Below are 27,128 nucleotides of genomic sequence, written 5' to 3'. Positions count from 1 at the left end.
TAACGCTCCCTCCCCTAGGGCTGGAAAAGGGGGGTGGGTCTGGGATAAGACTTGAATAGAATGAACCTATTATTTTGTATAATTCAAATCAGATAAATTTACCCATTGTACATGCAGCTAAAGTCCAGTTTTTGCCTCTTTCACCCATTAGTTTGGTGAAAAGCTCCCCCCACTTTCTCCTATTTTAAAAAGGCAGGATTAGACCTATTTTTTTCCTTGGCATTAATTCATTCTCCTGTGTTAGAAAATAGGGTATTTTCTGCAAGAAGTTTTCTTAGAACCGTTCATTATCCTGTAACATATATGAAAAACACTTCCACATATAAGTAGCACTGGTCTTACACAGCAACCTTACAAAAAATCCTGTAAATTACAATATTCAGAGATGTTATTTGTATTGCAGAACAATTTATCGTTTGGATAGGATACACTCCATAAGCAGCTTGTGTCAGCTTTTGTAGAAATCCGCACAATTTAAAAAGTATTTCTGTTATTTTCATATGTATTTCTGTATAATTCCAAAGGTGTTAATTATTATCTGTAAAATGTTGATTAGTTTCAGAAATTATGTGGAAGAGACTAACTTGGTTTTTAAGTGAATCAGACAGATAAAATTTGAGGACAGAGGAAAGTCTCAAGGAAGATGCATATTTCTAGAACAGAATTATGAATAAACTGCTGGAAAAGTAAATGTAGTAAGCGTCAAAATTATTAGCCTTTGTTTTCCGTATTTATCTTCACTTAGGTTTTTGAAGGTGTATTCTAATTAAGCTCTGTGTACATGCTTACTTTGGGCATTGATAACTCCACTGAAACAAATAACTCTGGTTAGACAGGCTCATCAGTCTTTATGGATGCAGCAGTAAATGTTACCGAAATAAAGTCTGTTAAAGTATGTGTTGGTTTAAGCTAAAATCATGACTTCATCATACTTGAGAGGCTCCAGAAAAGAGCAACGGGAAAAATAAATGAGAATGTTTTTAAAAACTACGTAAGAAGGTTGATAGACTTATTTCATCTGGGAAAGATGACTACCACAACCACGACAACAGGCTAGAGATGTGTACACCTTTTGTTTAAAAAGAGGTGCATGTCAGAGAGAGAAGAAAGAAAATAATGGGCTTAGTTTGCAGCTACAGATTTCTTGATTACTTTTTCAGGTAGCCTTGGTACCTCACATGTCAGGTAGCCAAGGCATCGCAGGACGTTATGTACTTGCTATCACTGAGCTCTGTGAGAGCAGGTTTGAGAACGTCATCAGGGAACCTCTGAAGTTTTCCTTCCTACATTCCTGTGTACTGTAGCTACATTATTTTTTTGATATTTATCTAAAGATGCTTGGAGAAAGATAGCTATACAGACTTTTAATATTAACATAGTAATTTTTCTAGACTGATGGAGGGAATATATCCACCCTTCCTAGAAACTTCTGCTCACAGCTATCAGTATGGTTGATTTTTTTAAATTTAGTTTGAAGTCATACATGGTTAAGGTAAAGCATCTGCTGCTATTAATACGATGGTGAGATAAACTTAGATATATAATGCTGTAAAGGTTACAGTTTTGCAACAGGTAAGTAGCTTTCTCAGAGTGTACCTTTTCAGTTTCCATATTTGGAATTCTCCATTATTTTCCCCTATTACCCCTTTTCCATTAAAATCATTGTAGGACATATTGTTTCTAGACAGGACCTTTGAAAAAGCTTCAGAAGCTTTAAGTACTTCACCAGAACAGTATCTGCTTTCCTTCTGAGGAATTTCTAGAGGTGGCAGTAGTCCCAGCATAGGAACCGTGTTGTATAACCCCACCTGCACTCAGTTTCTTCTTTGTTTACTTATTGTTAGATTTCTGTTTGTTTGCAATAAAATGGTCTGAAACTGACTCCATTTAAAAAACCAACATGTAAACACTCAGAGAATCTGCAATTTCGGTGAAACAGGGAGCTCACCTGGAGCAGCTTGTAAAACAGCTGCAGCCATTCAGATCTCATTACTGCCAAACGTCAGCAAATTTTTAATACCAGTCAAACATTCTGTGATTACTGGCTATCAAATTTATATGTGCAGCTTATACAATTACAGTAGACCCAAATTCATGAGAAGATGCTAGCAATCAATCTATTGTGCTACAGCTCCTGAGGAATTGGATGGATTCTCTTCTGTCTGTGTAGACTGTTGTTTTTTAATAAGACACTAAGCACTGAGTGAGGTCTGAAAACGTTCATTTAATTAGTCATGTGCAGATGTTTATTACTGAAAAAAAAATCACTGAAAGAAAAATCCTAAACCCCCACCAAAAAACAGCCCTAATGTATAAAATTATTTTTGAATAGGCTTTTATACTTGGTCTAGTTTTAAAGAAAGAGTGGAATGTGCCATTTGAGAAGAGTCCTGACCCAGGACTGTCTGTTATACACTTCCATTGCTGCTTACCATCTTGCAATTTTATTACAAGGAAACATCAGTGTTTGATATGCAAAGCCAAAACCACACCATCCTGAAGAATTTCCAGAGTATGTTAGGCAATAGGCAATGGCAGAGTGTAACAAAGAAATAAATTAAGAAAGCACAAAGTGGCAATGCATTAATGATGAAAATTGCCAAATTTCTTAGATACAGAAGAATTTAAAGGAGTATAAAGGTGCAATTATGTAAACCCGTATAGAACACCTTCCTTGCACAAAAAGAGATTAATGGATTGACATCCACAGAAACAATTTTTTTGTAGTGCAGATGGTAACCCAGAGGTAGGTCTGATGATCAGTGTGCCAAAAATATTTATAAATAATAGATATTTCTAGGCAGTTTGCCAGAGGGAATAGAAATTCAGAACCACTAACAGATGCAGCTGTGGTGCACTATTAAAACATTGTTCTAATAATTATCAGTAATACTATAGCAACCCATCAGTGCAGATACAAGTTTCTTTTCCATGTAAACTGTACAAAAACAATACTCCAGACAACAAGAGCCAAATTGTAAGGTGGTTCAATAGCTGAATTCAGGAAGGGAATATTTATGAATGTGAGTGAATGCATGTGGGCTACCACAACATGGAATGTGTAATTAAACCATTCACTTCTCTTTGCTGTGCCAGATCATAAATGTGTGGTTCTGTTTGACTTTCAAATTAGAGTTTTAGTGTATATTTGTGCCACTAATTTTCCTGCTTTACTAACACACTTCACATCCTTACTACTGCAGAATCTGAGTTGGAGGTCAAACTTGCAAACTGCAGAATGTTTAGTAGTCAACATTATGACTAAGCACCAAAATTTACATGACAAAAGAGGCATGAAAGTGAAATAAGTTTTCTAGAATAGACTTAAAAAAGAGAAAGGAAGAGTAAAGGAAAGAAGACAACAAACATTTGAAAGAGCAGCAGAGGGTGAAAGGTTTAGAGGGCAACCTAAAGTGGTGGAGAGGTTGGCATCGTCTGGTCCCATTTTCCTCCCAGATATGAACAGACTTGTTTCAGGTAACAGAAGTCCAGTAGTAGAGCCACAGAATTCCCAGGAATAATGGTGAGTATTGTAGCCATTATACAAAACCTCCTTCCAATCCACATAAAGCCACCAAACCATAAAGAAGGCAGGAGTTATGCCATCAGCAAAAGCCAACCAAAACACATTTATGCGACTTAGAAGATAAATATTTTCTCCTACTTGTACAACCTACCAGTATATATATTTATCAGACAACTTAACACTGACTCAGAAACACACTCAGAGTTCTTTAAATTTAAACAATTACGTTTGTCCTAGCCTGTTGGTCTTTGGAGTCTGAAAGTATGTTTTATGTAACAAGTCAGTTAGGACTTCTGTTATTTCAAACAAGTTGGAGCACATGCCCCTTCAGAGCAGACATGCTCCAGTTTTAGTTAACTTTTGCTATGTAACAGGATCATAGTATAAACTGAACTTAGTTTATTGATAATTTAGGTTATGTATTATTTTTGGATGATCTTCTTCAAACCCACAGTCCTGCTGTTCTCTCAGTCTAGACCCCCCAATGGTCTGATTAATTGTACTTGGTTACCTTCGTTTAGTTATTTCTAAATCCAATTTAAACTTGCCCTTCTCTTTGCATGAACTCTGACAAAGTTCAGTGGAAGCTCTTTGTGTCAATAACATTGGTATTCAGAGTCAATGGTTACATTATCATCTTACCATGAATTCTGTTTTCTTAGAATTATTCTCACCTTTCAACAATCTTGGCTATATCTGGTTTGTAATTATTTGAACATTATTTTATGATATCCAGTATAATAAATATAGTACTGTATGTTTTACATAACTGTTAAAATAGCTACACGTATAATTTCCAAGTATAATTTATGGACATAACAGAGATTTGATAGAAGGCATTTAACTTTGCCCAAGACTACACAGATACGTTCTTCAGAACATTTGCAAAGAAAAGCTGAAAAAGGGCTGCAATGTCAGAAATGTAAGCAATTATTTTCAGTGTAGTATAAAACTTTTTCACTAAAAAAGCCATACAGCTAGTCATAATTTTTGCCTTTTCTGACTGTCCTCAAACCCATCTTCTGAAAGATCCTTTCAAGCTGTGAAGTTACTCCTTTGGAATTTTAAATGCTTTCTAAATTCCTGTTTCTTCCTGAAAAAGGGACAAATTTGAACTTCACAGGCTAAATACTAATTGAATATTGTACAAAAAGAAGCTATTTAAATCAGAACAAGCAAGCCAATGCCACTGTGACTTACTGTTCAACCTTTAATAAAAACCCCATGAATCAACTGTAAAGAATTCAGCTCTACTTGCAGATTTCTTATAGGCTTAGATCCTTGCCCTGTGCCTCCTAGGGCATATGAAACTAAGTTATACTGAGAACTACTTGCCTTGAAGTCTAGAGTTTTTGAACATACAGAGGAAAATATAGCATTACAAAAAGTGATCCTCAGGAGGGCACAAGGAGACAGAGAAACAGAAATTGGTTGTAGTTGGGTGCTTTGGTGACCTGCAATGCTGTGAAATTGCAACCCCATCATCACTGTGCTCTTTTAGTCTAGCATGCCATTTTAATGAGTAACAGCAGCAACCTTCAAGCATTAACATCTTCATACGGACACTTGCTAGTTTGCCACAAGAAGGAGAGGCACCTAAACACAAGCTTCAATATTGTAGCCTATCAGACACACAAATATTAAAAAAAAACAATTCCTGAAGATGATTAGGTCTCCTCAGTATGGAATTCAGAGCAAGGAGGGGGCCAGGGAGCAGAGAAAAAGCTTTTCTTCCAGCAAGGAAACCTGAACGACATCCAAGAAAATCACACCTCCTCTATCCACAGACTTCCAAGACATAATTTACTTACCCCTGAGTTCACCTGCCTCTGGCATCACTCATAATCTGAATCACAGTTCTGCCACACAATCTGTTCTTTTGTGGACAGTTCAGTTTCCTAGAGGGCTGCAATTACAGATCTGGAGCTGTCTACTGTGACCCTTGAGTGCATTGCCAGAGTGCAGGGGTAGTGAGGGGCCAGCAGGACAGAAGCTGCAGGAGCCAGCAGTTCCTCAGTGACCCACCTGCCTGACCCTGTTATGCTATAGGTGCTGCCACATGCAGCAGCAACTCAGCTGCAGTGAGTAAATGCACCAGTCTGACACTTGCTGCTGCAGGCTGGAGTAACAGCAGGCAGTAATTACCACACTTAATCTTATCAACTTAATGAATTCTAAAGTTTGAATACCAAGATGCTATCACTAATGCATGGAGTCATTCATACCTCGTAAAATTATTGTGCTTTACTTGATGCTGAATGTACTGCATCCTACACAGACATCACTTAGAGGAGTGAGCTCATTAGTCATGACTTACTACACTGAACTACAGCAGTCTTAAGCCGGCTACTACTAGTGATTACACAATTACAGGAATCAGTATTAAGCCATTTGCGTTTAGTAGATTGTTGTGGGTTTTTTTCAGGTTTATGAGGGGTAGAGAATAGTTTAAAAGTATTTCATAAAGCTTTTAAAGAGAGAATTAATTATGCAGAGGGACATTGCCTGACTTGCTCAGCTAAACCACTGTCACAGGCCCTTCCCATTATACTAAATTAACCATTTTGCTACTAACTGTTGCCATTAGAGCTGGTCCAAACTACTATGAGAAGTAAATTCTGCTTTAAACTGGGGAGAGGAAATCAGCACCAGAATACTGCACAATTATCTTTTCTGTATAAGCCACTCAAGCACTGCCATGGCTGGTTCCAGGTTGTGAGGCAGAAGACTCAGCACAAGAGAAAGAATCAAGTGTTACAGGGTAGGGCTCAGAGCCTAAACAAAGTTTAAACTGAAGCAGATCAGTTCCTTTTTAAAAAATTACCTGATTCTGATACAGAGACCAAAACAAAGCACCATCTGTTCCCAATTATTAAATGCTTCCAATATTTCTACATTCTCAATTTGTGAATTCATGCTAATAAGAAACAGAATTCAGCATTCTTCTGAAGCACATTTGTCATACAACCAGAATAGCTGTACCATGCATGTTCCTTCCAGTAAGGTAAATCTTTATATCAACCTATTTTCAACCAACAGAGGTTGTTCCTAAAGCTCTATAAACAACCAGAAAAATAACACCTCTTAATACACCAAGTAGCACGTTACATTATTAAGCAGATGTTACTTAAAAAGCATTCTTCTCCCACAAACCACCACCATTTCTCCTATCATTTCTAGAATTCTAATGCAGTCTTAATTTAAAAAAACAAACTCGGGAATCTTTCTTGCACAGATTCTTCCAACTCACCTTGTGAGAAGTGAAATGCTTTTTGATTCAGTAATAACTTCTGTGGTGACAGTGCACTGTTTAGCAGTTATGAAGGTTTTATTGCATGGTTAATAAATAGAATATAAATAACAAGAGAAACAGTTTTTATTTGAGCAACTTCTCAACAGTAGTAAGAAAAATTAGGAAAACGAGCACAGAGTTCATTTGTATTTACTACTAATGCTTTCTTTGAGTTTACTTTGGAGACAGAGTTCCTTTTTCTTCTTGTGTTCAAACTCTAAAGTATTTCTGACCAATGTGTTAGAATTTTAATACAAGTAAAGTCACAAGTATAAATTAGCTCTCAGTTTAAAAATATAATGTAAAGTGCTCCTCTCAGGATTTTTTCAGCTCACTGATTTTATTTAAGCATTTTGAAGAACAGTATATTGTTGAGCAGACACAAGAATCAGATAAATAATATTTCAAATATCAGTACAAACTTCATTTACAAAACCTTTTCAGGACTTTTCTGAAAAAGGATCTTCAGCTGATAAAAATAAAATCTATTAATTACCCTGAAAACCAGACAAATACTTCTCTTGAACAAAGTGGACCATATGCTTCTGCCTTCTGGCCAGGAGGAAACGAGGACACTAGACTAGGAGCACAGTGCCACACAAAAAAGTATGTGCTGTGACATATTTGTATCCTAAAGCTTCTAAAAATATTTTCATGGTAAGATTTAGGTCCTTCTTTGCTTTCCCATTCACCTACAAGAGCACATACATTGGGAAGTAAATATGTGGCTATACAGATGCATATACAAGAGTCTTTTAAAGGTCCTGTCATAAATTTCAACTCCATCTTTTCAGTTCCAGGAACAAGTACTTGGATCCAGAGTTTGAACAAGATGCCCATGTGCAGGACGTCACTTCCGGAAGCGTTTGAACAGGGGGTGGATGTGTTTGTTTGCAGACGCCTTGCTCCGTGAGGAGTGGTATTCCATGTACACGGTGTCGTCTGCTCCCGACATGGAGCTCATGGTGCCTGTACGACGGGACACCTGCAAGTACAAGGAGCGTAGTGCTTAGTGCGTGATCAGAGGCTTGAAAATATTTTCATTGCATGTATGTGACCTAAAAGATTTACTTCAAAATCTGTAACAATAGATCTGCTACCTTCTCCTTCAAATCTGATGGAGAAGGACATGAATTCCAAGTCTAATTTCTTCTGAGAGCCCAACAAGTGAATTATTCCAATAGCTAAAGGCTAATGCAGATTAAAAAAATAAATCTGTTCTTTAATGTTTCACAAAGATACCAGGCCATCAATGACAACATCACATTTAGAATTGGATGGAAATAAAATGGCCCAGTTCTGTCCCACTTGTGGTCATCCTTTTCAAAGAATTCTTCATTACCTGAGCTGACTTTGAACCATATTCTCCAGCAACTACTTCCTCCTCAGCATCCAGGTCAGATGCTTGCAGGACTTTCTGGAGAAGCTGTTGCTGTTCTTCTTTGGTTGAAAATGAAAGTTCTTCTTCTTCCATGCCGGCCAGCTTTGTGATCACCTAAGAAACAGAGCACACTACAAGGTGAGGGCTCTTCCTCCTCACTGTTAGCTATTCAAAACCAAGAGAAGTATTTCTGATTCCATATCCTGTTGGAACTGCCTTCAACTTTTATTAATGGCTGGAACAACCTCACACTATAGATAGCACAGATACATTCAAAATCTTGCTAAGTAATGTACATATACACACATCTCTTGTTATATTCTAGCTGGAAATGCAAAAGACAAATCTTTGAGGGGGGAAGGAAAAGAAGAAAGAAAAGCTCTGGGCAGAGCACATCAGCTAAACACTGCTTATACCAGCTTGACCAAGAACCTGACCAAAGCACATATAACTCAGTTATGTATTTAACTTAGTGCAAGGTTAGTGTCATGCTGTAGGCTCTAGATTTGCCTAGTTTAAGAGCTAGTATTTTATATTTAACAAAAATAATCCACTAGCTCTGCAGAGACTTAGAATTTTAGCAAGAAGCATTCAGGACAATGGGGAAAAAACTCTAACAAACTGAGATGTACAGCTGTGAGACAGTGCAGCAACATGCAACAGAGCATCAGCCACAGAGCAAAAGGACTCTTCTAGCCTTTGGGTACTTAAACACTGGGCAACTCCAGTTGGGTTTGTTCTCCTTGGAATTCTCAGTAACTCATCTGGTAACTGTGGGTGCAGGGCACATGTGCCAGCCCTACTGGCAATGCAGTGCCATGGGCTCCGTCAGTGGACAAACCTCCTCCTCTGAGGAACTGAAAAGATCTCAAGCTTCTGTTATAAAGCTTTGCAACAGGCAGCTTACTTTCTTAATCAGAAGTATTTTTAAAATTTCACAAGAATTCTCCCTGTAGTTAAATGAATTTTGTAAGCATATGTTTATACATAGCAATCAGTTTTCTCATTGTTCCCAACTTGACAACGTTTTGAGAAAGACATTCTAATTCAGCCATTGATTATGTAGTGTTTTCCCTCCTCATCTTTTCTGCTTACCTCGAGTCAATACAATTAGAAACTAATTACCTCAGCAGTCTGGGTTGGAGCAGATCACAAAAAACACTGTAAATAAAGTTTAAGGTAAAAGAAATCTATATTAGCTGCCAAGTACTGTTTTTTAAAAATGGGGTAGGGAAATACTGGAACGAAAAATCAGTGCTGTGGGCTGTTATTTGTGGGAATTTCTTGTTTGAAAAGGATGTTTTCCTGAGAAAACATCCAAGCCTGAAGAATCCATTCATGGAAGGAATCAGTCCTACATGGCTAAAGGAACACTATGGTACTCCTTTTTTCTTTAGGAGGATATATGCTATGGTCATCTCAAAAATAAAGAAAAAGGAGTCACAAAAATCCGTTTTAAATTGCATTTGCCTGTTTCCAGCTCTGGTTGCAAAACAGTGCTAGCATGATTCATAGAATGGAAAGAATTCCCACTGCATCATCTTTTAAGCTGTCCAACTGATGCTCTGTTTAAAAGTTACCCCCAATTCTTTAATATACAGAATTCTTCTGCCACTGGTTTAAAATTTAGTATATCTTACATTTGGTCTCTAAATAAAAATACAATCAGTAGCAAGGGCAACTGGTTAGCTAACCAAAAAAATCAGCTAGCACTACACTCCAAGCAGTAAATTGTAATAAGGCTGATATTTAAAAAGCAAAGACAAAATATGTGGATTTTGCAAAAACATATTACTTCAGTTCTCTTTTTGATGAAAGGCAGAGAATGAAGCTATTGAGAGATGGCAAGAAGAAAGTAAGTCCTAAACAAAAAGTGAAAACTGTTACCCTTTTAAACTAGTAATGAATTTTTAGTTATTTAGGAATACAAATTCTGAAGGACAGAACACTACCATTTAAATAATTACCTAAAGAAGAGGTAGAGTCTCCATATCTGGAATACTAAGAAGGCAGACATCTACTGGAAATGGCATACACATAGTTCATCCTTGCTTGGAATGAAGAAACACGAGATGTGGTTTTGGAAGTTTCTTTCAGCCCTATTATTCCTTGATGCCAGCTATGACTAAGTTTGGCAAACAGAAGAAAATAGATATTCTAATGTTTTGTTTCTAATCTGCAATTAAAGAACATTCCAATACCGGTCAACAAAAATGTTGCTCCAGATACTCAGCTGGCCACTTGCACTGCTTTTGTCCCACATCACACCAAAGCTCCTAGGCCTAAGAACTACTTCCTTGAAAAATGAAATCCCTCTATTTTAACCTCTTTCTTAGTTCTAGAATCCAGGGCATTCAAATATTAAGTATTATAATAAAAGTATTACATTAATTAATTATAATCAATAATATAACATTACATAACGTTACGTAACATTACGTAACGTTACATTATGTAACATTAGTAACTTTACGTAACGTTACGTGACCTTACGTAACTTTACGTAATGTTACCTAACGTTACCTAACATAATATAAGTATTATAATATAAGTAAGGGATTGCTCTAATCTTGTGGGGCTTGGTATAGCCACAGAAATGCATTTGCTGTAATTAACTGCAGCTTAGTACTGATCTACAAGTTCATATTCACTACAAACATATTCACTACAAAGGGAAACAAAGCTGTCACCTATAAAGACCATGAGAGGTCTGTTTGCAAAGAGCTCTTTACTGGGCTTCTCTTCCCAGAGCAGTGATTTGCTCCAGCGCAGCAGTTCAGGGGGATGTCCTGTACTGGTGCCTCATGCAGACACACTCTTGAACAGCCAGATGTGGGAGCCTTATTTTTCATTCTCCTCAGCACTGCTTCTCATGGGGAAGGCTTCTAATCAGAACAGTAAGCTCTACTTTTTCAAAGGAATCATTCTCCTAAACCCAAGAGTTATAATGATACTCTGCTGCCTTTACCACCGAATAGATGAGCATACAGGGCAATCCATGAATTAAAAGAAAAATAAATGAGATACACCATGAAATCTATAATATAGAGGAGCTTTGGTTATGTTTGGAAGATGACATAGTGAAATTTTGGTCTGAGACTAGAGCTCTTTGGAAATTGTCACTTCTTAAGTTTTGCAAGTTTTCTAAATTGCTGCTGCCCACTCTGACAACACCCAACACTGCTTTATACAGTGCCAGTGCTATACTGTATAATGGAAGGTCTGCACAGATTGACAACTGAACAGCACAAACAGAAACCAACCACGAAGGAACATGCACTGCACTCTGCAGGGTGCTTGGCTTCAAGTTACAACACTTCCCTTTCTAGATGCTGTACAAAGCTACTTGTATCTGCCCTCACAATAATATAGATGATAAAACAATACCAGAGCAGTTCTCACTTGCAAGAAAAACATTCATTAATGCTTTCCACAACCAGAATTCTCAAGTACTGGACCAAATACTAACATTAAACAACATGAAAATTACATTATTGGGCCTCAAGCAAAATAAATAGAAGGGACAAATTACCTTGAAGCTATAACCTTGATCTACAAGAAACCGTTGCCGTTTTGTTGAATATGCCATTTCCTGAGTGTCTTGGGATACAAGGGAATAAAAAAAGGCATTGTATTCCTCTGCAACCATGCCTAGGAGACAAAAAGCACTCAGTGATTAGTTTTATTTGGAACACTGCAACAAAGAACAATCAAGGAATAAATACTGAAAACAGGTCCGTAAGTAACTTGTCCTCATAAAAATGATTTGCACTGTTTAGCTGCACCCAGACCTTGCATAAACTGATTGACACAGGATGAAAACTCCTACTTTTGTTCTTAATAACTTGAGGATAGGTGAAAAGACAAAAACAGAAATGTAGACTAACACAATCACACAGGTGAGAAGAATCTGCTGCTTTATTCTGCTAGGTAAGGTGAAAGAAAACTGTTTTTAAGTCTATTATGTTAAGAAGAAGTGAAGAGTCAAGAGCAAGGATTGCAGTGCACGTCAAAACAAGTTCAACAGAAAATGACAAAGAAAAACTTTTATCCATGTGAACTAGAATTTGCAGTGTTTTTGAATTTAAAAAGTGAAACAAAGACACTTAGCTAAGAATTCATAACACCATCTAAAAACCAGCATATACCAGGCTGTAGATAAATTTTTTTGACACTTAGAGTCCTTAAGGTCTGTTACCCTGGTAATAAGGTTCTTTTCTAAACCCAGAGTTTCACTAAGACTTTGTCAATTCACTAACATGGGTTTTGTTTGCATTTTCAAACAAAGCCTTACCTGTAACAAGCACAAACTGCACATAAAATAAGTGTGTGCAGAGCTTAAGTCCGAGTAGAAATTATTTTAAGAGTAATAGTTCTAAACAAAAATAATTCCTTTGGCTATGTTTTACAAAAACACACTTGTCAAAAACCAAATCCAAGTTTTAAGTAATCGACAGTATCAAAAATCTGATTTCTAGAGGCTTGCTTCTTAGAATAGTATGATTCTTCACAAATGATTTCATGTTGAAGAAAATATCAAGGCATGAAAAACTGAGAGAACTGCCAAAGAACAGAAAATCAGTTTTCTTTCAGCTTTTTTTGTCCTTTAGAAATTTTCTCATCACTAGGTTTACAGACCCAGAAGAGCCATTTTCATTCACAGGTATATAGGTATATTCCCTTTGACTAAAACATAATGCAAGGACAGTAAAAAGAAACCTCATGAACATGCAGTTTCTCCTGCCCTAGGTTGCTATGATCCGAGGCCCAGAGCCCAACCACCTCCTCCTTTACCTTTTTTGGCCCTCAGCACTCGTCCCAGCCTTTGAGCCTCCTGCCTTCGTGACCCACCATGGGATGAAATCTGAATGAGAACATTGGCTTCTGGCAGATCGAAGGATGTGTCCCCTACCTGTAACAGAGCAGCACCCTCTGAGCAGTCTTATTTCCACATTTCCCCAGCCAACACTAAACACAAAGTACAGCTTTCTTTGTGAGCTGCAATAGGAAGATGTCAAATGCACACCATGCATGTGCAGCTGACTCCTAAAATTCACTCCAAAGATAGGCACAAGGACACAGTGAATTTCCCTCACCTTGGAAATGAAAATAGTGTTGATTTTTGGATTGTGCTTGAAGTTTTGTAGAATTTGCATTCTTTCCCCTTGTGCAGTAGGACCATAGATATAGGGTCTGAAAAGAACACAACGTACACAAATGAAATAAATTCAAGATTTCTCACTCATTTCTTGTGAGGTACCATGACAGGGAACGCAGGACGCATTTGAGCAGATACGAAAACAAACCAGATTTTAGTACAGATTTCAGTTTACTTTTAGCTTCTTTGGCTCTTCATCCAGCTGCCCAGGGGTTTGTGGAACCCTCTACAGCAACCCAGTCAGCCAGAAAGAAATTCTGACAGTTACAAATGTTTTGCAATTACGTGCACCAATGAAGCTGTGTATCAACAGACTGAATACATTTGCTAAGCCTACATGAAAGACTGAAGGCAGCTGTTAAAGAGGTTTTTTTTCCTCAAATGTACTGAGTTAGCACATTTACAGCTGAACCTTTGCTTCCTATTTAAACACTTGAAAATACAGGCTTCTCTATCAAGGATATGCTGGGTGTCACAAAGGGGCTGCTGAATGTTGTTCTGAGAAAATTATTTTTGCTTTTAAAGTTAACCTCCTGCCCCTTCTAATACCTTCTGGGACTACTGAAATGAGAAAAAAAGCCTCAAATATTTCATGAGCAGCTCACAGTGGCATTTCACCTAGAGTTTCTAATGTTTGACAATGAATTACATGGAACATTTAATGTCTCAATCCTGAAGGCTCACACAAACTCTCAGCCACTCACACACTCATGAGTAACTTGGACTGCTATGAATTTTCCAGTGCCTGGCTGTTTTATTTCTGCCTAAGCAGAGTTAAAAAATCAAAAAGCTAAAAAGAGCAAAGCCCATGCAAAAACAGTGAACGGCATGCAAGATAGCACTGCCACTGCTTTGTCATCTGTTGCATTACTTTTCCAAACACTGGTTACCAAGCATCTTCAAAAATAGGAGTTAAGTTTTCTACTTACTGTTTTGTTCACATTTCCATAAATTGTTTCTAACACAAGGAACCAAGCTCAAATTTTCCATTTAGTATTGCACATACATGAGTGGTAGCTGAACATAAACATGGCAGTGCATACAACTAAGGCTTTCTATTCTTATCAACTAATCCCTGCACACGGGCTCATTTTGCTTTCTTTACTACAAACTTCATTCTAGGGTTTTTCACCAATCCCAGTCATCTCTAATCTAATTCTTCAATTTAGTGTATTTAAGCAGACTTTTAGAAAAAAACAGCTAAAAAATGAAAGTGAGAAATAAGTTAACCCTGAAAAAAAACCTTCATTATTCAATTAGTAGCATTCAGAAATATCTTGTCTTCTTTTAAATTTCATGTAGTATTTAAATTTTGAAGTTAAATGGCAGATTTAAACTGAAACGAAAGCATTCTTGAGTCTTCCATTTCTTAACACCACTAAGAAGGCATTCAAACACATTTTGTATTAAAAACAGAATAATCTTGAACTCCTGGCTATCAATCCTTCATTTTAACTTGCCCAGATCCTACTTTACAGTGATTCACTGGCATTCCTGAGTACTTTTTTAAATCTAGAACATTAAGTGCTAAATGGATTCTTTTTTTAATTACTCATTTTCCTCACTGCAAAAAGACATTTGAGAGATTTGCAAAGATAGACTCCTCTCCCATTAACTAGCATAACTGACAAAACCACAGAGACACAGTCCTTCAGAAACAGTGATTTAAACATATTCCTAACATCAGTAAAGCCTGTCAGTACATGAGCTATGCTGCACTGGATGACAGACTCATGGCAGAGGGAAAGCTGGCCAAGCAAATTTGGATTCTCTGGCCCCAAAAATTGCAGTCAAAGTAATTCCTGTCATGTGCATGGTCTTTCCCTGATGGTTCCCCACCAGCAAGGGCAAGGGGGTTAAAGGAGAAGCCAGCAGAGGCAGCTGGACCGTGGCCACCTCTCCCCCCATGTGGGAGCCCACCCAGCCCGCACACTTCCATGAGAAGGGCAGTGGGAGCTGTGCTCCTGCCGGGCACCATCCACGGCACTCCTGCCATACCCACGGCTGCTCTGCCTCCACACACGCAATTCCTGCCCTGCACAAACGAACGGCTCCCTTTGCTTTGGCCTGCTCACAGCAAACTGATACAAAACTCTCTGCTTAAAACAAAGGCTCCCTCACCTTTGTCCAGCACTGTAAGCCTCCTTCCTTTCTAAGAGCTGGATAACCTGGAGCTCCATAAATGATGTTACAAACACAGAATTCACTCCAGAATAAAAAAGGGGCCATCTACTATTTTTTCAACTGGTTTTCCCACCACGCTTCCACAGCATCTACCCCACTTACAACTGCTCCGTAGCATCTCCCCCTGCCAGCATCGCCTGTGCTAAAGGCTTTGTCTGTGCACTGAACACTGCTAGAGACATTCCAGAGGCATCATTACAGCTAATCTCTGTCCAGACAGATTAAAAAAATGATGAAAGAGACCATGGGTGTTGGAATTCATCCAGCGCCATTAGATCTGCTTGCTATTTGACATGCCAGCATAACACGGCCCCTTAAACTGCAGTTAGAACTGATCATGAATTTTGGAAAGTGTAAGGCTTGTTCGTGGTTTTGCTAAGGAGTTCTGCTGAAATTCCTAGACATGAAATCATATACCATCAAAATGCCCCACAGCTTCCAGCAAGCAAGGCATTATTTGGGCTTGTCAAAGAAAGGATGAGGCCAGCTTACATGGTTCTGTTTTCCAATAATTGCTCTATGCCCAATCCTGACAAACTCTCCCTGACCATTCCTCCCCAAATCCTACCAACAGACTGATGCTGACCCCTCATTAAACCCTGTTTGCACAACCTCCTGTAACTGCACTCACGTTACAGTCATTTAAGGTAACCAAGAAGCTCTGGGGAGAAAAGTCCTTTAGTTTATAAAGCAATTACTGCAGTTCTAGGTAGCACACTAGTACAGCACAGATCCCAAAAAAGCTTGTCATAGTTTTTTTAGACAAGGGTAAGACCTTTTGAGAACCTGAAGAGGAGGCCCTGGGTCTTAGAACATCTTGAAAGATCCAGAGAGTATATATTTGAAAACCTTTGTCTCACAGAGACAGGGGAAGGTACCATCCATTAAAGAAACAGTTTTAGTGATATTTCTAAAAGCCCTTCATTTTTCCACTGGCTTTTACTAATTAAAATAAAAATACTAAATCTTTCACAAAATTCTGGATGTAATTTTTTCTGCAACAAATGCTAAACAGAGACTCTTTCCAAACACTGAAATCATGTTGCAGTGCCAATAAGGTCCATCCAAAAATACCCTCCTGAGCTTTTTATGCAGGAGGACTGGAGTTACAGCATTACAAAAAATATTCAAGACTACCGATAGCTGTGAGATTGCAAGGAAATTGTCATGGAAGGAGGAAAACAACAGTGCCATGATTGGTTGTGAACACTTACTTCCCAAGTCTGACTGCATATTCCTTCAGTGCAAACACATTGTCAGCAAAGACGATGATTTTATCATTCCGTCGCTCATGAAACTTAATCAGGAACTGACAAGCTCTGAATTTATTTGGGTTCATGGTGTAGAGCAGTATCCTTTTCTTTGTTTTAATAGCTACATATTCTCTGTAAAATTCAGGTGACATCGGGCACCAGACCTACAATCAGAAAACACACACACAAACAAAGTAGCACTCCATTATTTACTTATTTAATCCCAGTGGGAATTGAGAAGATATTGGAGGATGGTAATGCATTAGGACTTTGTGTATAGTGCAGGTCATAGATTTTAACAGTCATTTCTGTATCAAAATGAAAGCTACCAGTCAGTGAAGTCTCCTGCACCACTAAAATCTGTTTTTCCAAATGCTTTGGCATTGAGATCCATGACAGAAATAGGCAGTGGGACTGGAACAAGACTGAAAGACAGCTACTTTATGTTCACACTTAAATAATTTACTGAATGCTACGACTTCTTACAAAGCAGTAATTAAGGGAATGAACTGTCTGTGTCACAGCAGTCAAAGCTTTTTCCCATCAAGACTAATTTTCATCCATATTCTGAAAGCTGAGACACATTTTGTCTTCATTACAGAACAAATTCACCCATTTTTCTTCATATATCCACAAATGAGTAAACTTTATTTTAACACCTATTGAGTCTAGAACTTGCAAAACACCAGGATTGATTAGAAGTTTTCAACAGACAATAACATCAGCCCAGGATACCTAAGCAATTCTTCTATTATGTAAATAACAACCATAGTACTTCAATAAGTCTAGGCTTATTTTTCCTATTGTAGCATGAAAAAAGAAGAAATTATTAAGTTTAAGCCAATGAAGTGGCATTATTGAAAACATCTGACACTATCCATAGGGCATATAATTTAGGAAACATTCACTCTGCTGTACATGGGTTATTCCCTCATATCCATTGCACAATAGAAATTAACAATGACCACAGAGAAAAGCCTCTTTCATAACCACCATTCAGCTCAGGAAGTTAATGACAATTTACAGTTTATTTAAACAAGATGAATTGTTCTGTACTGATAAGACCTAATTTTCTGTTTCAAAATATTTTTTCCAGTGAGTTAAATGCCAGATGATGCTTTTATTACCCTTTGAGTACATTAAAAATAAATTCATGCACTGAATAGGCTCTGTTGTTATTGTGGGCAGTCTACATGAAAGACTTAAAACTCTTGAACCAGAAGACAATTACATCCAAGTGACAATGAGATACAAATACTGAATATTTGACTGCACTAAAAAATTTCACCTATTGCTCAATGCCTCTGACTGTGTGGCGTACACATGTATTTTGTATTTGCACTCTCTTCTGGATTATTAAATAGGTAAGATCTACTTCTCACCCCCATGATATTTTCATTTTTACATTTTCCAAGACAGGCACTCCAATCGAAAGACTTAGTATGGCTGCTCAGAAAGGGGTTATTTGTAAATCAAAAAATCTGAAAGAACAGATAAAGAACAGGTTTGTTGTCTTTTTTAAACTTTGTGTAACTTTTTAAACTGTGCTGCTCATTCTCTTTTAGAGCAGTGAAAAAGCAACACCTGCAACAACCAGGACCAGCCCTATGAGATATCAGCACTGCCCTTTCTGGTCATCTGGGAAGATCTGCACTTAAAGACTGAGCCAGACACCTTTCCTGGCTGAGGGAATAAACCAAGTTGATTAATGATGCTACTCCTCAAGGAAATCCAAACAAATATGCAAAGCAGTTGTGCACATATTGGACTCAACACGGGGCTTTTTTATTCTTTGCTTTTGGTAGAGTCATTGAATGTTAGTTCAAAACATTGGCCTAAGGAATATAAATTCGCAGAATGTTTCCATCATTCAGAAAAAAAACGTAGCCCATGCTTCATTTTTCAATGACTAAAGGGCATTTCAGGGACTGAGAATTTTGCTTGCACAGCAGAACTAACCAAAGTGCCTAAATGCACATCTGAATTTCAGGACTGGTTAATCCCCCTTCAACAGTCATTTTCTAGGCGCCTTTCACTTGCATTCTATGAGTTCAAAACAGTGGGGTTTTCTCCTTCTGCAATGTCCAGTTTGCACAGTGTTCAAAAGGAGAACAGCTGACCTGCATCTGCATCTTTTATTCCAGTACCAGAGCTAGGGAGAATTGCATGAAATTAGCAAGACAGGCTTAAAATAAACCACCACAACAATGACAACAACAAAAAGACAAAAAAAGTCCCCAAACCAGCAAACAAAGACAGAAAATCCCCACAAACAACGGACAAAAAATAAAGAAAGCCAAATAGACAAGAAACCTTTGTAGAACTCTACCATAACATATTGCAGCTGCTAAAACTTTACTTCCCTTCAATGGGAGACCAGATAAGTTCATGAAAAAGCAACCCTCTAATGCTTACATGTAAACCTTGTAAATAATGGAGCTTGGAGAAAGTTACACTCTTCCCTAAGTATCTTCCACATCAATTATCAGAGACAATACATTGAATTAGGCTTTCCAGAAAGATTGCTTTAACATTCTAATGTGTCTATGTGAAAGATTTTCACTTCTTTGGATATCACATTTATCTCTCACCCATATGCTGAACAGAGGTCACACCTTTATACTGGAAAGAATGGTGAGATGCAGTCCTGCATTTTCAAGTTCCACCCTCATATATTCAGGCTTGAAATAAGCAGGTGTTTTCTTATGTGTTTTAAAATTTCTACTATTCTTCTTTGTTATAAGAGCTGCAAGAATTTTTCTCAACTTTACAGGCATACTAAATAAGCACTAATAGTACCAAAAAGCAGAGCATCACCTCAGCACACTGGACTTTAGCAATGTAGCCACTGTTCTGCAGCTCCATCCAGTTGGCTTCATAGAGCTTTGGTCCGATCAGGAAGTTCAGGTCAACAATTTTATCATCTTCTCTGACCAGGGTAGCAGTCAGCCCCAGTTTACAGTGAGCTTGTACAATAGTAAGCACACGTCTGAACATTTTTGCTAAGAAATGGAAGACAATTTTTTTGTTAACTTTCCTGCATGGTTTTAAAATAAATACTGCAACTTTAAAAGACATTTTCATCAACTCCTGAACATAAGACAAGCACAGCATTGGGAAATTGTACCCCATTGCAAACACACTCCTAACAAATCTGTGTTACAGCAAAACTTCACGTGATTGCAGCTTTACTTTGCATTGTCAAGTGTTCTCTGAAAATCTCAGTAAACCTTCTGGCATCTTTACTATTTCCCATTCCCCAAGAGAAAGTTAATAAATTCAGAGGTTACATGGCTTGGTTTGGATCTCTATTATTCCTAGCAAGAATTGTGACACAAGGACTCTTGGCTGACTGCCACATTCAGGACTTGCAGGATATGGCCGAATTACTCATCTTTAGTATTGCTAGATATCACAGAGTTGCTATAGCTTCATTTCTAGGAAACCAAACAAGAACAAAAGTGATGGAACAGTACCAGCACTATGCTTCTTTGATAAAATGGCAATTATCACAGAGGTCTACTTCTGAAATCCAGTACTTCTGTAGACACCAAAATATATTCAAATAAGAATAAGGAAGAACAGCTAACAGAATAGTGGGTGTTATTTTCAGCCAGGATTATTCCACAGACACTTTAACAGTACATTATTGCTTTCCATTAATACAGATCTCAATTACATGGCAATTTCAAAGACAACAGTTACTTCTGGACATTAATCATTATAGTAACTCATAGATATTAAAAACTGGCCTGCAGTGTCACTACATTTAAGAGAAGAAGGCAGATTAATTCGTCTCCTGTTCAAATATGTCTACAGCAAAATTATGCAAACGGAATTCAGGTATTTTAAGACCACTTTATCAAACTAGATGGAGGAACTTGTACTTTTCACTGCTGTTATAGAAAACACAGTGTCTTATTTGAAGGATTTCAGAAAACCAGTGGTCAGATAAACTATGTAGTATCAGGGGGAAAAAGAAAGTAGAACAAGGCAGTTTACGTGTCTCAAAATCCTGAGCCATGGGTTTACTCACTACATTAATCATGAGGAGAACAGCAAAAAAACACCACTTCTACAAGAACAGAAGGACATTAACAATGTGTGCAACATGGAAGGTTTGCACACCTTTTCCTTACCAGGGATAGTATGGACTTCATCCAGTATCATAAGGCCCCACTCTTGACTTTTAAGCCACTCCATTACTCTTTCTGCTTCCCAAGACCGTTTTGTCGTGTGCCCCAACATGGAATATGTGCTGATGGCAACGGAACATCCAATGGGCTTGTCTTTGGCATCAGATGTGAAGCGACAGATCTGGCTGTCATCGATGGTGGACCACATCTTGAACTGGGCCTTCCACTGCTCCACAGACACGGCAGAATTCCCCAGCACCAGGCACCGCTTGCGCACGGTGCACGCAGCTGTCACTCCCACCAGAGACTTGCCAGCACCTGCAGGGCACGAGTGACACTCATTAGTCATCTCTCAGACACCACTGGAGCAGGAGGAAAGCAAAACAAAAGAGCAAAGGAAAACTGTGAGAAGATATGAAATCATGCAAAGGTAGACTTCCTTGTCGTTTCTTTGCTACAATAGTCTTAAAGAGATCAAGTATTCGCTTCTTAAAAATACAGCTGGATTGTCTACAACTGTATTTCTTCAAGAAAATTGTAAACAATGGCTTTGACAATTAGGAGCAATCATTTTAATGCTTTTTAATTTCAAAATAATGTTAAATTACAGGTGGCTACAGAAAGCTTCCCTAGGAGTGCTCTATTCCTCTGTCTCTGCCAGTTACACATTCCCCCACCGAGGAAGTCTTTAAATCTTCCCATCCTTCACACTTCTCCCAGCACCTCTTACACACTCTCAGGCCCTCATCACATGTCCCATGCACATCCTCTTTTCTTAGTACTGAGAGCACTGGCATACAATATCCTGTTCACTCCGTTTTCCCTTGTTTTCTGTAGGCTGTCTCAGTCAGCATGTTTCTCATTTATTCCTCCAACTCCCCTGCCCAGCACTTGTGCACACAAGCTCTTTTCTTCCTTGGACATCCCTTTATGCCACCTTTGTATTCCCAGCTCCTCCCAGTTTCCCTACTCACAATCAAGGAACAAATTCCAATGCCAACAGCTTTACATGTCACGAGCAGAGATTCAAGAGGGCACAGAGAAGCACGAGTGGCAGTGTGAAGGTACCACAGCAGCTTCCCAGCCCTTGTCAGGACACCACCAGCTCTGTGACCCGGCTTTCCCTCAGCATATCCTCACCATCAGCTAGTAAAAACCACCAGGGTTTTTACACTGGGACACCGGGACCAGAAAAGTCCCTGCTGCTGTCTGAAAACCAAGCAGCTAACATCTTTGAAATTCTCTTTACTATAGGAAAACAACAAATTGTCTCATTACCAACACAGAAACTTACCACATGGCAAGACAATAACACCAGACCTGGCTCGTCCATTCCCAAACATCTTCCTCAGGCTTTTCTCTTGATAGGGCCTGAGGACTGCAGTAGGTTTCAGATCTATATTGATATCAGGATTCACAGAATCATTTCTGAAATCATATTCTGCCAGCAAAGGGTACTCCAAATGGATACAACGCTTCTGAAGTTCTTCAATCATCTCCTGAAGAAGAAACAAAGCTTCCGTAGACAAATTCTCCACATCTGAATTAATGTCTTTTCCCCTAAAAACAACTAGGTTACATAGTAGCAAGTGAAGTTACATTTATTTTTTATGCTTCTGAAGTCTGCAAGAGCTATGACTTATTCCAGAAACTTTACCTGTGATTATCCCACCCCTCTAAACATTTTGAAGGACAGTTAATATTAGAGAGGGCTCCCTAGGCAGATGAAAGAGCATAACACATTCAGCTCAGATTGCTGCTTACCTGGCAACGACTAAACTACACCCTGAAGTCCTTCAACGAAGAGTCCAGTAACAGACACAAAAAAACTCACTATGCTACACAAAGCTGCACATCTATTACCCTGAAATCCTCCATACCCTGTATGGAAGTTATTCCAAGACAATGACAGGCTGAATCAGTCACCAAGAACTTGTTGGTTTGGGTTGGCTTTTTTCAAATAAACAAAACGGCTACTACGTCATCCTTTTAAAAAAATCCCTTTTCCCCCACTAAGCCATCAGGAGAATCACCAAGTCCAAAAACAACTTGAGAAGTCCTATAGAAACTCTCTGAATGCCAAGCAAGGACCGAGCTCCAACCTCCAGCTCCCTTTCTCAAGTGATGAAATTGGAACCAACAAGAAAGAGTTCCTTCTGCAACCACAAATTACAAAACAAAAGGAGGAGGGGAAAAAAAAGGAAAACAAAAAAGCTCTCTGAAAGCAGCCCTCCACTGAATTCTCATCTTGCACTAAGTAATAATCAGTCACACATGATGGGAACCTCCCTGAGTCCCTGGAGTCTCTCTGGCCTGTGGGCACTGTGCTCTGCAGGCTGGGAAGGAACAACACCCAGACTGCCACCCTCTAAGATTCTTAACTTTGGAAGGTAAAAGGAAAAAAAATGTTAATGACTTCCAGTGAACTCCTCCACCAAACAAAGAGCCACAGTACTTCCTAGCAAGTTCTCATGCTTATGTGCTTCTGTGCAATATTCATACCTGCTTGACTTCAAAAGACACCGTCTGCGTTTCCTCCTCCTCCTCCTCATCTTTGTCCATCTGTTCATAAAACTCAAATAAGTCAGCTGGGACATCTGGCTTATTCTGAGCATCTGTGCCCTGTGAAGTTGATGGACCAAGGCCACTTTCACTGGATTTCGAAATCTGAAATAGAGGAACATGAATTTTCACCAAAAGATTAATTAGAGACACACTCTGTCTCTCCTCTTCCCCCGAAATTTGGGCTCATTAAAGAGGCAGAGTTTGCTGCTGGCAGAATGAAGCTGACAACAAACAATAGCAACTCCAAACGGCTCAAGAGTTTACCTCCAGTCACTGCAGTAATTTTAGAATATGGCCGGACATACCGCTGATTTACTGGTGAATGTCTCTGTAATGAGCTCTGTCTCTTCACCTTCAGCATTTCTCAGGCGACACTCTTTAATTACATGGTCTTGCAGAAGCTGCTGGATGACATCAGGGTGGGTACTTTCTACAAAATACCTAAAATTAAAGAATATAGGAAAACGTTTTTATGAACTCATCAACTGAATGATTCACAGGAAGAGCAGCATAGATGATTAAATACACAGCTGTCCCAGATGCACTTTCAAGCATCCAATTTTGGGGTGCTAATTTAAAAATGAAGACATTATGGCAACCAAAACTTTTAAAAGATGCCTCACACCAAAAGCATCATGCATTATGCAGTCATCCCTCCATCATACTCGAATGTTCTCTAACCTAACACGAGTGGCAAACTCCAGCAGAAAAGCCCAAAAGACAAAACCCCATACCTCCAAAACACAAACCACCTAAAAATTTAAAATTAATGCATCCTGGAAATTCCTCAATTATTATACTGGTCGGAGATCACAGGTAAAATATGCTCTGACTTCTCCAGGCCCTTCCAGCATTATCCTCTAGCTTTAAAACAAATCAGATTCAACGCAGACACAAGTACCCCCCTCTTGCCACTGGACTGGCTTATCTTTCCCAAACAATTTGAAAACCTCAAAAACATTGCAAATCCAAGCAATAAAGAAACAAGCTACAATATCAAATTTGCAGCCTACTTTTAAAAACGTGACAACAACCAGTGCTAGCTCGGGTTGTCACTCAAACACAATTCACCAGCTAATGTGGTAAATACTTCCAAAAGCAGCAAAAGTGACACCTGAGAGCTATTACACTAAGCTGGCATCTGTGAGACTCCAGAGCTCCTGAGAGCACTCACTCACAGGTATGCATTTGGAGGGCTTCCAGCCACAACAGCTAAGGAAGAAGCCACTTACCTGTTATGTTTCAGAACCAGCTTCACCTTCCCATAGCTGACAGTGCACAGCTACAAAGAGAGCAGTCATTAGGAACATGTAAAAGAGATTCCATGTTTAGGATCAAACACTGCAATGGCTTTAGGTCTTTGTGGGGAAGCACCTTACCACAAAATATTTATGTGCACTGCTGTTATGCTCATGGAACAAACCTGAAAAGGTATTTTCAGAAGATGCCTACATCATCTTATGCAGGAGATCAGGCACAGATACTCACTTTTTATACCTAATTTCAAACTGTTTCCAAGACTGTAAGAACACACTTGCAGGATAAGGCAGGCTGCCTTACAGTGCCCAATTACAGATTGCTTCCCACGTTCTCAGTTTCTCAGAGCAAATCTGAGAAAACTTTCCCCATGTACAAGTTGTACTGGCTGAAATTATCTACACAGACATTTAAATGTACTTTTTATAAAACTCACAAAGGATATATTATGAAAATAGTATATGTGCAGCAATCCCATATGCAAAGAGACACGGGAAAAAAACGTTCTCTTGAAACAATGACAGAAGAGTAAGACAGTTAAAAGTGATGAATAATTAAAAAAAAATCAATTAGGCAGAGGCAGCAAGAAAGGAATTCCTTAGTCGAAACAGATGTATTTCTAATGCCAGAAAAATAACCTTACCTTGATAAACTGAATTATCCCATCTGGGACACCAGTCTTGCTGAGTTTCTGCAAATACTCAGTGATGTCACTTGTCTGTAAGCCGACACTCACAGCAGCATACAGAGAGTAGGCAGTCAGCTTGTACTCGTGAATATGGGTGGGTCTGCACACAGGTTCAGCAATGGCAACCAAAAAGTCCTGTGCATATTTGTAAACTGGAGAAAAGGCTTCCAAAAATATATGGCCATCAGGAGCCTACAGAAATAAAAACAAATGCTGAAGGCACAACAGTGTTAGTTAAACTGAATTTCATAAGGAAGTTACAAGACAAAGAATAAACATGTATCTTCTGTCTTCTGAAAATGGTCAAGGCATTAATTTGTCCATGTTCCTTCCAAGGCACTATGAATAAACCACACCCAGATCGATAAAGTTTTTCCAGACTGACATGCTGGGGTATTTCTTCTTTTTTAATACTACAGAAACTGCATGAGTAGAAGCAAGCTTCCAGTCCATTCCCCTGGAACAAAAAAACTCCTTGCTCATTTTATGCAGAATGAACGAATAAATGAATGAATGACAGCCCTTGGGCATCACAGCACTAAGTGCCTGTACAGCACGCGGTGCCAGGCACCCTGCAGATGCTGGCTGGGATACCACCTCTTCCCTAGATGCTGACCTTGGGCAAGTTTACTGACGTCCCTTTCAAAAGCAGAGAAAACAAACGGCACCAGTTACAGGAGATGAGGCCAGCCTGTCTTAAAGCTGTTTCGCTCCAACATATAAACCCTGCTGCTGTGTCACTGCAGTGAAAGACTCCTCTCGTGTCACCAGCCAACGCGCTGTTCTACAGCCATCCTCGAGACGTCTGGCGGAGGTGCTGCTGTGCCCTGCCGGCCCGCAGCACACCTGCGACAGCGGGGACCCTGCCTGGAGGCTGCCGGGGCTGGAGCAATTCCCCGTGCATTGCCGGGCTCCGGTCCCGGCTGTCCCCGCACGGGCGCTGCAGAGGACACATCAAGCCCCGCTGCCGGCCCCCGAGGCTCTGCACCCGCACACTCCGGCCCGCTCCGGGCTCCCCGCCTGACCCCGCAGTAGTCCCAGTGTCTCCCCGGGAGAACATCCGCTGCCAGCCCTGTCCGTGTCCCGCAGCCATCGCGCCCCCCCCGCACGCACCACCCAAAGGGGCCGCGAGCTGTGGTCGGCCTTCAGGGGCATCTGCAGCCGGTAGTCCTTGGCGCCGTACTCGTCCACCTTGGTGCCGCTCTCCTCCACCTGCTTCCCCGCCGCCGACGGCACCGCCTCCTGCGGCTCCTTCCCGGCACCCTCGTCCTCATCGTCTTCGTCGTCATCGTAATGGCGCTTCTTGGACTTCTTCTTATCTGGGAGCAGAGCGGGAGCTGTGACGAGCCCTCCCAGGGTCCCCTCTCCCTCCCCGGCCCGGCCCGCGCCGCTCCCGGCTCCGCTCACCGCGCTCCTTCCTGCCCATGGCCGCCGCGTGCCGCGCTGCGCCCGCCCGCGCGTCACTTCCGCACGGCAGTGCCGCGAAGGGAGGAGACACCATCGGCTCTCCGTTCCCGGGACCGCCCCCGCCGCGGGGAGACGCGCGGGCGGGCGCGGGGCGGGGCCACGGCTACGGGAGCCAGCCACACTCCCGGCCACGCCCGGAGCAGCAGGAAATGAGGAAAAATAATTAAAAATTAATAAAAGAAATTGAACTTCCGGAAAGCGCACCGCGCACCGTAAATAAC

General features: G+C 39.8%; 1 protein-coding gene across 1 annotated transcript; it reads right to left on the bottom strand.

Moving 5' to 3' along the window:
- Positions 1–6,835: 6,835 nt before the first annotated feature.
- Positions 6,836–27,064, bottom strand: ERCC3 (ERCC excision repair 3, TFIIH core complex helicase subunit). Its single transcript, XM_014889744.2, has 15 exons — positions 26,848–27,064; positions 26,554–26,759; positions 25,396–25,632; positions 24,728–24,777; positions 23,801–23,936; positions 23,433–23,597; positions 22,225–22,429; positions 20,934–21,248; positions 19,612–19,796; positions 16,756–16,958; positions 13,296–13,392; positions 12,994–13,111; positions 11,732–11,850; positions 8,161–8,313; positions 6,836–7,803 (listed from the first exon to the last, which is right to left on the bottom strand). Exons 1-15 carry the CDS (start codon positions 26,939–26,941, stop codon positions 7,669–7,671), a joined length of 2,418 nt encoding a protein of 805 aa, XP_014745230.2. The 5' UTR covers positions 26,942–27,064; the 3' UTR covers positions 6,836–7,668.
- Positions 27,065–27,128: the final 64 nt, after the last annotated feature.

This window comes from Sturnus vulgaris, chromosome 7 (assembly GCF_052056855.1).
Source record: "Sturnus vulgaris isolate bStuVul1 chromosome 7, bStuVul1.hap1, whole genome shotgun sequence".
Taxonomy (NCBI): Eukaryota; Metazoa; Chordata; class Aves; order Passeriformes; family Sturnidae; genus Sturnus; species Sturnus vulgaris.
Note: the sequence above shows the minus strand (reverse complement) of the source record. Positions and strands in the feature narration are given on the sequence as shown.